Raw genomic sequence first — 12,861 nt, 5'->3', positions numbered from 1 at the left:
CAGGATGGAAATACGTTTCAATGGCCGAACATATTGCTGAGGGCGACCGTTATCATTCCACCCAGCTTTTGACACCCGACTTGGATCTTGTGCGTTATTATGTGGTGAAGGCCATGTACATGATCCATACCGAGAAGTTAACCGCGGCATCTCATGCAATCAGTACGGCTGTCCACTTAGCTTTCGTCTTGTCTCTCAACGATGAATCAACATGGGACGACTGTCGTTCCATTGCAGCGACTAATGCACGGAGACGGCTGTGGTGGACCCTATTTTACCTGGATCGCAGGATCGCCCAGAAATGTTGGAGGCCGTACCTCATCCGAGAGAGTGAGATCCGAGTCGACGACTCCATAAAAACGACGGAAACAGAGACATCAATCAGGACGACGAACGGTGACAATGATGGTGACACCGAGTCCCACGTCCGGACGACAGATAGAGCCCTATCGTCCAGATATGTCCAGACCGAGATCGACTGGGCTAGATTATGGGCGTTGGTTTGGGATTCTCTTTTCGCCGTGCGGCCGACATCAACGGGGCGTGACAAACAGGAAGAGATCGAAATCTTGGACGCAAGGATCCTTCATTCCCAAAGACAAACCCACGAAAGTTTGCACTGGAATACCTCCCATCTCCCGAACTATCTGGCGGCTTGCGAGCCTGAGGCGCAGGTACGGGCAAGACTAGTAACATACGTGGTAAGCTTATTCCTCCCTAGAGACTCTGAAGGCAGATCCTCTTCATCCTTCTTTCGTTAAGTTCAGATGGCTGAAAGAATCCGGAAATCGAGTGTGGTTTATAGAGAATCAACCTGCTCCGCCTCTTGATCCGACAATCATGGAAACACACCACTGCAACCGACACTAGAGAATCTCGAGTGTGTATTGAGCTTGCCAGTGATACCATCGAGGCTATTCTGGCCTACATGGCCTCGAGAACAAATCCTATTCCGTTTGGCCTAAACGCTGTCGAATGCGTGGTGGAGTGCATTTGCCATTTAGTGCCGCACGTCACTCTTACTAGCAGCAATATGAACTGGAGCAGCGGAGACGACGTGGCCATGCCCTCCCTGACGCGAGCGATTGAATTTCTCCAGAACCTTTCCACCACACTGGGGGCGGCGCGCAGGGCGCTAGACGCCCTCGGAGAGATCGTCGACAGAGGGTGGCTGCAGGTATTCAGGTCAAAGAGCGAGCTGGAGCTTGACTATTATGCGCCGCTCTTCCAAGGCACTGCAAAAGGTGGCGTTGACAGCGGTGGTCCTGGGCTTTTTGACGAGCTGTTTTCACTGGAGTGGTCAGATGCCTGTGGCTCCACCTTGGATGCGGGCTCATTCATCTAGATGAGCAATGCAATGTGGGAGCTGGATCGAAATATAGCGCAGTATAAATACATTGGTTCCAGACTCACAACGTTTGGCTGTCACTGCGCCCCAGTTAGCCATAGTCCTCTGAAAGATCCTTGTTAGCAGTTGACGGGGGAACACTCCGTATACTAGACCTGGCGAGCTGACCAGATAGCCCAAGGACTTATGGCTAGGCCATCAGAGAGAAATGTAGGACGGCATCCCTCTTCCTGATCCAAGGGGATATTATTATACACGAGAATCAGTGAGAGGCCAGGTTGATCTGCTCTATGCTCTTCCGGATCCTATCCTTTCACAGTTTCTCCTTTCACCGCGCTTTTACCGGCTGTGGAATTAACCCCTTTTCCGATCCGGAAATCTCTAATTCCATCACTTAGGGCCGCCTCTTACATCTGCCTTCCCAGTGCCAGTTGCCCGGCGTATTATAGGGAAAGCATAGAGACACCAAGACATATTCAAGTACTTATTGCATCGGGGGGGTCAATTGAAGTGTTCTTGGTCAGCTAGAATACCGATTTGTCGAAATTCTCATCATGGCCCCAATCACTTCGCCCCTGAAGGTACACTTCCGCCGCGACCGCTCCATCACCCAGCTCATGCTGGAAAATATCTGTAATACGGACCCTGGCAAAGTCATTTGCGAGGACACTTTGTCCGACAAGCGTTTGACTTATGGAGGTGTGCGCGAGGATGCTTTCCGGCTGGCAGAATCCTTGCGCAGGGCGTATGGACTTCAACCCGGCGATGTGGTGTCTATTATCTCCAGAAGCTGTGTGAGTTCCCCAAACCTCCTCTCTCAAGACTCTCGGTGTTGGTTGGGGGGTCATCTTGCTGAATCTTCGGTGGCTTGGGTGGCTGAGAGGGACAGGTCGACTATATCCTTGCCACTCATGCAGTTTGGGCCGCCGGTGCCACGGTGAGGTGAGTTTTGCCTAGCATCAATGAGTAAATTCTGGTGATATAGGAGAGCCATCTGAATTTTGACACACAAAAACAGCACGATCAACCATTCAAACACGACGAAAGACATTGCATTCGCCATCGGGATCGTGAAGCCCAAAATCATCATTGTCGACGCGGCCGTCAAGAAGAAAGTAGATGACGCCGTAAAGCAAGATCAGTTTCAGATCACGATCTTGACCCTCCTGTCCCGCGTGCCTGGCCACGCTCTGGTATGCGGCTCCCTGCGGATTACTTCAGTTGCCCGCCTCAATCCCTCCCCTTTAACTTTGTCATTTTGTCGCTGACTCTCCCGACTGGTGACGTGACAGTTTCCAGACGAGCTTCTTCTCGACCCCGGTGCCAGGATTTCCCCCGAAGCGTACGTACTCGATGGGCAAGACGCACATAAGCGGTGTGCTGCCATTGTACTTTCCAGCGGCACCACCGGTCTTCCCAAGGCCGTCATGCTCTCTCACTATAACCTGACAGCCATCTGCGAGATGCTTCGTCTCCACGACCGGAACAATTGGAGAGGGGACATGAGAGAGGTGTTCTTCCCGGTAAGCACTTATGGAGAGTTCACCTACTTTGCATATGGTGTGAACGTAGCTAACCTTCCGACTTGATGGGTCACCCAGCCTCGTAAGTAATAGTGGCTGAGTGTCTGGTTATGATATTGCCCTTCTGTCGGTGAATGAGCCTCACACAAATTTCCTAGTTTCTCACATCTACGGCATGTACGTCTGCGCGCTGCTCGGGCCGTGGCTAGGATGCTACATTCAATTGATGCATGCATTTGACATGGGAATATTCTGCCAGGTAAGTGGAAATTGGAGAGAAAAACAACCCCCCTTGAGCTGATTAACACTTCTTTCTATATGACACTCACGACACGAATGCTTATTGTTTCTAGTTACTGCATACAAAGAGAGCCACATTGGCTAGACTGGTTCCAACAGTCGCCCTAGCGCTCTCTGAATCTCCAATCGTGTCAAAGTACAAATATCCGGATCTGGAGTACTTTTCTTGTGCTGGTGCCGTGTTAAAGGTTGTTCCTCTCTATCTATCCCCTCGGCAGCGTTTGACCTGCCGAAATTGGCCCATCAAGTACATACTACAAAACGGAAGTTCAGATTTATGAACGACGATTGCTGACAATTCGCCTCTTACGCCTAGGCCCATGTTGCCTCCAAACTCCGCGAGAGGTTTCCAGGCGTCAGCCTCTGTCAAAGTAAGTAAGATCCTAACCAAGCCTAGAGAATAACAGGACGAACAAAGAGGCGACCACTGATTGCTTTCTTTACATGTGCATACTTCTTTAATGCTGACACACCATGGTATAGCGTACGGATGTACTGAGACGTCCTCATGTATCACCCAAAGCGGCGTTCGGGACCGGGATGCTCCGCTAGTAGCAACTGGGACTCTGGTGGCCAACATGGCGATTCGATTCATCGACGATAGCCTTCAAGAAGTGGCGCCGGGCACGCCGGGAGAGATTTGTGTCTCTTGTCCCACCATCATGATGTATAGTGGAAACCCTTCCCCGATCTCAGCATATTCACTCCTTCAAGTGAGAGAGGTAAACCAAATCGGCTGACGAGGCGAATTGTCCATGATTGGATGTAGGGGGTACAAGGACAACGAAAAGGCAACCCAAGAGAGCTTCCTAGAGCCGGGCTGGTACCGGACCGGCGACGTTGGCTATTTGGATAAGAATGGGTATCTCATCATCGTCGACCGGATAAAGGATGTGATCAAATATAAAGGGTACGTACAGAGCTTGTGCTCCCTCCCCTCCCCGGTCCGCCCGCCCTCCTACTTTCCATCGGCTCATGACCCGTGTTCATGACTCGGAAAAATATAAAAAATACTGAGGCATTCTTTATTGTCATGTCAACCTAATCTCTCTCTACTCTCCAGATTCCAAGTCCCTCCGAGCGAGCTCGAAGAAATCATCGGCCGCCACCCGCACGTCCACGACGTCGGGGTCGTCGCCGCCTGGGCCGACGCCGAGGCCACCGAGCTCCCACGGGCATTTGTGGTCGCAGATCCCGCATTAGCCGTGAGCGCGTATCCGCGCCTCGCCGACGAGATCTGCAAGCTCGTCGCGGATCAGGTGGCTGGGTACAAGAGGTTGCGGGGCGGTGTGAGATTTGTACAGAGACTGCCAAGGAACCCGACGGGGAAGCTGTTGAGAAGACAGTTGAGAGTTGAGCAGGAGAGGGGAGAGAGTGCCGGTGGGCAATTGAAGGGTAAGATATGACATTTGAAGAGTAAAGGATGCTCTCAACCAGTCTCCTTTTTATAAGATGTGCCTAGAGACTATCATATGAGATATGAGTCGTATGACCCTGTTTTCATCAGTAACAGATGCAGTCTTCTTTCCTAACCACTGGAAGTCATTTTCCAGAATGGCTCCCCCTAGGACGGGTAGGGTAACAAGAAACAAGAAAACGAACACCTCCAGGTACAAAGGCCGTTTGTTTCTTCTCAAGTCTAATTCAATTCCGCCAGAAGTTCGTTGAGAAGACCTAGTCGCCTTACGGGGCCTTGACTTATTCTAGAAACATACAATGGGAGGAAAAGAGTGAACCAAGCGGCAGATTTCAAGGCACTGGCAGTAGGAATGACCAAAGTAGAAATTCGTTAATTGCTGATTGGCAAAGGACGTCACATCTGCGAGCATTCATACCGGTCCCCACAAAAAACTCAAGCGCCCTCTTGGTAAGGAGCACGAGGCTGATGGACGTCAACCCTATTCTCAGCAAGCAGCCGGTTTAAGCCTTTAATGACCAATTGTATTACGGTGACAATCTGGAAGTCGACTGGAAAGTCCGGTATCTTGCCATGGGGACGAACTCTCCTTCTCTCCCTCTCTCTGTTGTTTCAGCCAGAGTAACGGAAATGCTTGTTCCTCAAATCCGTTTCGTCTCTGAGCAAAGCAGTTTGTCAGTGCTCAGCATCTATCGCCAGCCTGCCGTCCAATATAAGGAGAGTTGTTCACGTACCTGAGACCGGACATCTCATCCAGGTTCGCTTCACCAGTTGTGTAGGCCGGGTTCGTCAGAGCCTTCTTGTCACGGGCGCGGTTGACAAGTCTCATCATGAGCCAGGTGGAGAAGGACAAGGCAATATAGATAGAAAGGAAGCTAGAGGACGAAAACAAGTCAGTTTCAAACTCTCCTTGTGATTCAGCGACCGTTCCAACGACAGATGAAAAAGCGAGAATGCTTGATCCGATCAACGTACCTTAGAATGAATGCAAGACCCGTGTGATATCGAGGACTCTCCGAACCGAGGAAGGTCTGGGGGGTTATAATGTTGACCACGCAATAGAGGAAGAAGGCTGTCGAGGTCGAGATCTGCTTCCTGGTGAACCCCGCAGTGTTTGTGCCAATGACGGCCATGACGACGGTGTAGTTCGCTCCGGAGCAAGAGATGATGATCACCGAGGCCAGTCGTCGCCCTTGGTACTGTGTCTCCGCCGGCGTGACATAGAGGATGACCATGCCAATCAAGGCGATGACGCTGGCGATGGCGACCAAAGGTTGCTTAAAATTGCGGAATCGGGGCAACAGCGTCGGAGGAGTAGAGACAATCATTTGGGTTACAGCCTCAACAACGCGGTATGTCAGTACAAAGACAAGAAGACGAGGAGATCGGTGGTGTTTTCATCCGACAGGGTGTCAGTGGTCGCTCTCGCTTACCTGGACCGCGAAGTTCGGCGCCGTATATAGCTGGGCTTTCAATGCAGTGTATCCAAATCCCTGAATCGAGGGAGAAGGGCCATACGTCAGCCGAGATGCTCCATTCCTTATCTGGGAGGCTTTCTTGGTTACCTTGATGATGATTCCCAGAAAGTTCGTGGTGACATTTCCCGCGGCCTGCGAAAAGAACATTTGCAGGACCATCATCCAGAAGCGGTAGTCGAGCAGAGTCTCCTTCAATTGCTCCCATTTGAAATGGGCTAGAGTGGTTGGTAACCTCCGAGTCAGCTTCCCTAATCTGCTTGTATTTTGCGGGTTTATAAGATATGGGGGTGTTCGTACTGTTTTTGACACCAAGTTGATCATCCACTAGGCGCTTGATAGCGATGGCCTTTTCTCTCTCGGTCAACCATTTGACCGACACGGGCGAGTCTGGCATGAAAAAAAACTGAGTGATGCGATTTAGCGAACGCATGCTTTAAATTGTGCCCCGAGTTTCCTTACCAGTAGAATGCCGGTGATGCAACTCAGCAAGCCCAAGAGCAGAAAAATTAGCCGCCAGCTCACCTTGTGATAGAAAAGGATATGTCAGCATCGAAACGGTGACGAAGAATTTGATCCTAAAGATTTCTCACCACAGGGCCCGAATCAACATGTCCAAGACCTAGAGAAGGGGTTTCCATCAGCCGCTGAACCGATTTAGCACCAAAATTCCAATCAAAAGCCCTACCCCAGTAGATGACAAGAAAAGGAACTGGAAGGATGCCGTTGGTCACCGTCCACAAGCCAAATCGCAGGGACTGTTCTTGTTGCCGATACCACATCGTTGTGCTGTTCAAATGAGTCAGTGTAAAGTGAACTCTTCCAACCAAATAAAGCAGCAAAGGAAGGGCTCACATGAGAAGCAGACCAGGAACCAAGGACGACTCAAGGACTCTAGCATAATTGATGATTTCAGCAGGCTTCCGGCTATAGAAAGGACATGGGGAGATTGCATTGTACCCTAGGAGAAAGCGGAGGCCTAGCAGCGTTGCATAGTTCTGCGCCCCAACACACCCCAACAGGGTGCCGCCCCAGATAAAATATGCACAGCCGATGAATTTTCCCGCATGGAAGTACTGGAGGCCGCGTCCGGAGATGAAGGAGCCAGCCAGGTAGCCAAAGTAGAAGATCTGGCCTCGGCGGTGTTTAGAACGGGAATCCTGAATATTGACGAAGTATGGTTTATGTTGCTCACCGAAACACACCATGAATACTCTTGGCCCTTGAGGTTGAGATCTTCACGCAGACCATATGTTGCTGCTGCTCCCAGTCCAGACTGCGAGACAGGAGAAAGTGAGCAAACCTTAGCCAGTCGCTCTGAGGTGTAAAGGAGAAGCAAGACCAACCTTATCCACAAACTGAAGACCACAAGCCCAGGCTGCCAGTGGAATGATGCGCCAGTCGATCTTCCTCAAGACCGCGGATTTTTCTAATGAGAGACCAATGCACTCAGTACAGTATCCTTTTTCGCAGGGGCTGGAGCCTTGGATATCCTCACCTTCCTCGGTATACTGGGTATCTTCTTGAGCCTGCACGATACTGGCTCCAACATCCAAGTCGTCGGCCGCAGGAGTAGCAACACCCACTTTGCGTGCTCCGATTTCGTGGTCGACGGCCTCGACCTCTTGAGCAATGGAGGATTTCTCTGCTGCAGGATCCATTCTCTAGAAACAAAGACGCGCAGCCGAGGCAATCAATAAAGGACTCTGGGATACTCAATGTCAAGTGTATGATGCCGGGGGAAGCAGTCTGGGGAATGACAAAGGCGCTTTACACCTCTATGGCGTAGATTCGTATATCTATATGTATCGTAAGGGATTCACTTACAAACACGCTTGGACATCCAGAACGTTGGCCACTCACACCGCCGAGTCTTGGTCGGCGTTGCAGATTTAAACAGCGGGGCCACCGGCAGATTTGAATAGCGAGGGGGGAGGTGTGGTGATCTGGGGAAATGTATACCAAGCGTTCGATAGCCTCTTCGTGTCAACCTGGGGCCCCATCTCCGGGGCAGCGGCATTTTCACACAATGCATGGAGCCCCAGCCAACGTTGGCGCATACGGATGCCTCTACTGAGACTGGCGTGCAGTGTGGGGACTGGTAAGGCTCGGCACCCGGTGCATTTTTCTAGATGCCGGTCGGAGGGGGTTTTATTCTAGTTTTGTGCTAAAAGACGGTGGCTAGGTCAGGTGGAATTCACGGGTATTCGGTCAGTAAGGCATTCGTGGCTCCGCGGTATTATTTCCACTCTGTACGATGCTCTATCTATCTGTCGACCTCTCTTCACGATCTGTCACTTTCTTGCAACGGGCGCCGGCCCAGGCTTGGTCTCGCTTATTCCCCGGTCAGGCCATCTCTATAGACGAGCACTCGTAATCAAATCTCTGTCTTGAGCTGCTGGCGGAGGCAGCTTGAGCTCCTTCAATCCCAATTCACGGGCAGCAGTCCGTGCGGCCCAGAATCCAGTTACAAAGGCCAGGGCCAGACCGCCGGCGTAACCCAGATTACTGAATCCACCAGCATCTACGCCAGCAACAAGCAGGCCTGGGATCGGTGTCTTACTGGCAGTTAACGCATGACCGTTCTTGTCGATAGCTATTCCGCCATATGAAAACGTAATGCTGCACCTTGTTAGTTTCTTCTGGGGGATGTGAAATCACTCAGGACTCACGATGGCTGAACTTCCATGGCATAGAACCCGCCTTCACCATCAAGGAGAGAGTCTGGAGGCGCCCCTCCCTTTCCAACAGGCGCATCAAGAACGACATCGGATTCGGCTTGCACCACGGCGCGGTGATATTGCTCAATCGTGCGTCGGGCCTGAATGCCGTCCACCCCCCAGTCTTGGAGAAGCTTCATCAACCCTTCCAATGTGGATGCACCACCGACATTGCATCCGTGAGCCCGAGCCTTTTCCAGGCGATCAACATCCCCCGCGTTGGGAAAGAGGGCTGAGACGCAATGTTTCCGTCTTGCTCGCTCACTAAGAGAACACTGACGGTGAGATGATCATTCGGTTCCGGGCTGGTTGTGGATGAAACGGGTTGACTTACTCGAACAAAAGGAATCCTCGACGCTTCTCTTGCCTTGCTAGATATTGATTGACGATTTCATCTCCAAGTGTTTCGTCGGTGAATCGTCGACCAGACTCGTTGATAAGGATGCAATATCGGCTTTCTTTCCACCACATCAGTAGGCGCCCATGGATACGAGCAGGTACCCCCTTGGGGGCTTACGGTATTGTGCCAGCGGAAGGTAGTCGCCCGGATCGACGTCTTCACGTCTGAGCGGAGCGGCCATCAAGTGTCCGTAGTACGTCCCCATACCACGACTGGTGCTCGCTCCAACGGACGATGCCACGTTCAGGCCATCCCCCACCGAACCGCTGTTTGAGCGAACAAAGATATTGTCCGCTCCGGGTCCGAGATACTTGGATGTCAGATCCGGCGATCCTTGGAATCCACCGGTGGCTAAAATCACCCGTTTGGCTCTCACCTCAACATATGCGGCCGACGAGGATCGGGGGTTCGACCGCCGCAGAATGGCCCCGATGATCCGGGAACCGGGAACACCGTCTTCTTCTTGAGACAACTTCACCACCTGCGTGTTTGTGAGAATTTCAGACCCTGTCCCACTATTCTTGATCCGCGATTGGTGCAGATCCAGAAGATATGAGATTTTGATGGGATATCCAATGCCTGACCTCGATTAGCAGGAATCCCGGGCCCTCGTCCACCATGCCACAGACCTATTGTCATGATAGGTCCAAACCGGTCCAAGGTGGGCACGCCCATCTGCCTCATCCATTGAACAGCCGGCAAATAGTCAGAGAGCCAGGAACGCTGGAGGTCTGGATCCCCATCAGGTACCCAAGATCTCAGGCTTTCGTAGCTTCGAGGACCCCAGCTAGGGCGGTGTCAGCAAACAGATCTTCGAGGACAAGGGGACATCCAGAGAGGCTCATACAACATGCCAGCAGAATACGCTGAAGAGCCACCAAGATGAGGCTGCTTCTCGACCACCAGAACCTTTGCTCCGGCCTCCGCCAGGAACGCAGCGCATGCCAACCCTGACATGCCGCCTCCGCAAACAAGGACATCAGCCACCATCATCTCCATGCTGTGCATATTTTTTGTCCGACGCCGTCAAGGTTTCTGTGCTCGGGAAGGAAAGCGACGCAGCCTGTCTCACAAAATCATAGTATATCAAATTCCATTGCCACGACAAACAGACTTTTGTAGGTATACAGTAATTCACGCCCGGGCGGCCAAGGAAGCCAGCCTTGGTCTCCGGCCTGTTAATCTGGGAGCCCGGGCGTGCCCTCTAACCTCAGCCCACCACCCCAATTGGCGCACCAAAGGACATACGCGCACACGCGACGCCCAAGCGTCCCCCACAGATTGCAGTGATCGATCAGCAGACACAAGATGCTAATACTAGAAGAAGCACACCTTTTACTGGGTGTCCTGTGCCTAAAGTCCAGATTTCCGATGTCCAGACGTCGTCGTCTCAAGGCCTCGATAGAAGGTTTCATAGGTAACAGACACAATACATTGAGGTTCGATAAGGGCTAAGAGGTGGGCAGATAATGGGACGGAGACCAAGAGATGCTTTCGGGCCTCGCGGATTTCGTCGAGATCAGGGTTGATATTGTACCGTAATCGGCGTGCCTCACTTTTCTGTATTTAGAGTGCTGTTCGTAGTATTTGCGCTTCCGCCACGACGACAGTCACTGCAATTCCATTCGCCCAGAGCTGTAATGATGTAGACGACATCTTCCTCAAATCGCCTTTCTAGCACACCGTGTCCGCGAACACTAAAGCTTCTTCACACAATCAATTCAGCTCACAGCTTCGCGCCTAATGAAGCTGACCGTCAACACTACTGTCAGCTTCACCATGGCCTGCAGACAACAGTATTTGGCACGCTCACCTTCAGCTGGAGCCTTCAGACCGCACTGAGCTGAGACTTGTCGCCAGGAAGCCATTCCACGCCGTGCCCACTGATCAGGTATTCTTGGCAATCGAGCTCAATGTCAGTCGAGTCGGACGGGGGGAGATCCTCTGAAGGGCTGTGGCACTCACGAGCGATCTTGTGTCCACAGGTCTGTGTGGAATACTTCCATGGAGACCCAACCTCGGTATCCCAGGTCGAAGACTGTCCTTGCCACCTCCACTACAGGAAGCGTGCCTCCGTGCTGCGGCTCACAGGGAAATATTCGACAATTCCTCGATTGCGTCATGAATGGCGGCTGATCAAGATCGCGTTGTGGATATCCGATCTGATCTGGATCGGCTGTGGTGGCGTCGCTCAGCTGAAAATATCCAATGTCGCTGGGTGTCACGGTACGGCGCATCTCATCCAAACTCGCCTCTAATCTGCTCCGTCCGTCTACTTGGAGTGGGGCAGCCTTGTTGAAGGGATCTCCGGCTTCTTTGGCCGCGATATGGAAAGTATCCAGACAGAGACGGACATTGGGCAGTCCGACCAGGGCGACGATGTCTCGAGTCTGCTGCCAGGTGTCAATATGGATGCCCCACGCGGTCGCCTCGTACGCAACTATCTTGTCGTATTTCTTGGCCAGGAGACCTAGTCTCCGGATATTCTTCGCTATTTCATGGGGATCCGATATCAGGGGTTTCTGCAAAGGGTAAATGCAGGAGCACATCTGGATCATGGAGTCAACTGAGGTACTCAGCAAGCAAATGAAGGATGTGCGCCCGCACTTGGAGTATTGGAGCGTTGAGGATCTCGCAAAGTTGCAGCCAGAGGTCCGCTTCCCTGAGGCGTGACTCAATGTCTCCTTGCTCTCTCAGTCCATCGTATGCGCCGAAAGGATTCAAGGCAATGATTTTCATCGACAGAGCCGATGCCTTGTGTTCTATGTCCTTAGCTGCTAACTGCAGTTTCTCTTCGCGGCTGTTCTTTTCGGCAAACCGGGACGTGAAAGCATGAGTCTCGAGACATTCAAACGCCAATTCGACCCCGTCAAAGCCATGTGTGTGGGCAGCAAGGAGTTTCGAATAGATGTCGTGACCTGCGAGTGACTTTCCTAATGCATTGGTGGCAATCGCAACACGCACCGTATCAGGCACCATGACGATGATAAAGGGGATAGAGAAGATGAAGTTGTCCTAGCTGTATCATTCGCTCTCGGGTTCAACAATACTGTCTTGATAAGTTGAAGCCTCGCGGTGCTTCACCGGGTCCTAAATCAACCCACCGGAAACCCCTTCTTTGACCAATAAAGGTGTCTAAAACGCCGCCGCCGTCGATCGTATTGCTGTCATTTGTGGTCTTGCAGGGATTTGGGTGCATTTCACCCGGATAAGGAAACGACGACCATGTCGATAAGCGAAAATCAGGCTTCTTCTATCAACACCACCTCCAGCTCACGGGTTGTCATTGTCACCGGTAACACAGAGTTTCCCTCCAAGAAGACAGAAGCTGATTGTGGGGATTTCCACGATCGTAGGCGGCGCAGATGGTTTCGGGGCAGCAATTGTCGATCGATTCAGTAAGGAGGGCTGCGAGGTGATCTTCATTGACCTGAACAGAATCAAGGGTGAGCAGAAGGTCCAGAAAGACCCCAGCCTTCACTTCATCTGTGGCGATGTGACTCGCCGCGAGACCTGGGAAGAGGCCCTCCGTTGGGGGAGAGAATCCTTTGGGAGAGTTGACGTTGTCGTCAATAACGCTGGTGAGTGGACATGGGAAAGGGAAGCTGTGGCCGTCTGTCTGACTTTCTGGATCAGGCATCACATACAGCCCATCAGTATGAGGAGCCAATGCCATAT

General features: G+C 51.9%; 2 protein-coding genes across 2 annotated transcripts; one reads left to right on the top strand and one right to left on the bottom strand.

Annotated features, from left to right (window-relative positions):
• Positions 1-1,902: 1,902 nt before the first annotated feature.
• On the top strand, positions 1,903-4,577 carry PV07_05103 (uncharacterized protein; the record flags this gene model as incomplete). Its single annotated transcript, XM_016391975.1, has 9 exons — positions 1,903-2,142; positions 2,238-2,290; positions 2,367-2,541; positions 2,641-2,908; positions 3,030-3,130; positions 3,488-3,542; positions 3,655-3,838; positions 3,941-4,081; positions 4,235-4,577. The coding sequence occupies 9 exons, from the start codon at positions 1,903-1,905 to the stop codon at positions 4,575-4,577; spliced, it is 1,560 nt and encodes a 519-aa protein (XP_016249494.1).
• Positions 4,578-5,200: 623 nt separating this feature from the next.
• PV07_05102 (uncharacterized protein) lies at positions 5,201-7,724 on the bottom strand (the record flags this gene model as incomplete). The annotated part of the gene is made up of 11 exons (XM_016391974.1): positions 5,201-5,246; positions 5,323-5,463; positions 5,564-5,928; positions 6,022-6,281; positions 6,364-6,469; positions 6,526-6,588; positions 6,657-6,852; positions 6,919-7,193; positions 7,259-7,339; positions 7,410-7,492; positions 7,562-7,724. 11 exons carry the CDS (start codon positions 7,722-7,724, stop codon positions 5,201-5,203), a joined length of 1,779 nt encoding a protein of 592 aa, XP_016249493.1.
• Between the last annotated feature and the right edge of the window lie 5,137 nt (positions 7,725-12,861).

Source organism: Cladophialophora immunda (assembly GCF_000835495.1).
Source record: "Cladophialophora immunda strain CBS 83496 unplaced genomic scaffold supercont1.3, whole genome shotgun sequence".
Classification (NCBI taxonomy): Eukaryota; Fungi; Ascomycota; class Eurotiomycetes; order Chaetothyriales; family Herpotrichiellaceae; genus Cladophialophora; species Cladophialophora immunda.
This window is presented reverse-complemented; position numbering and strand designations above follow the sequence as displayed.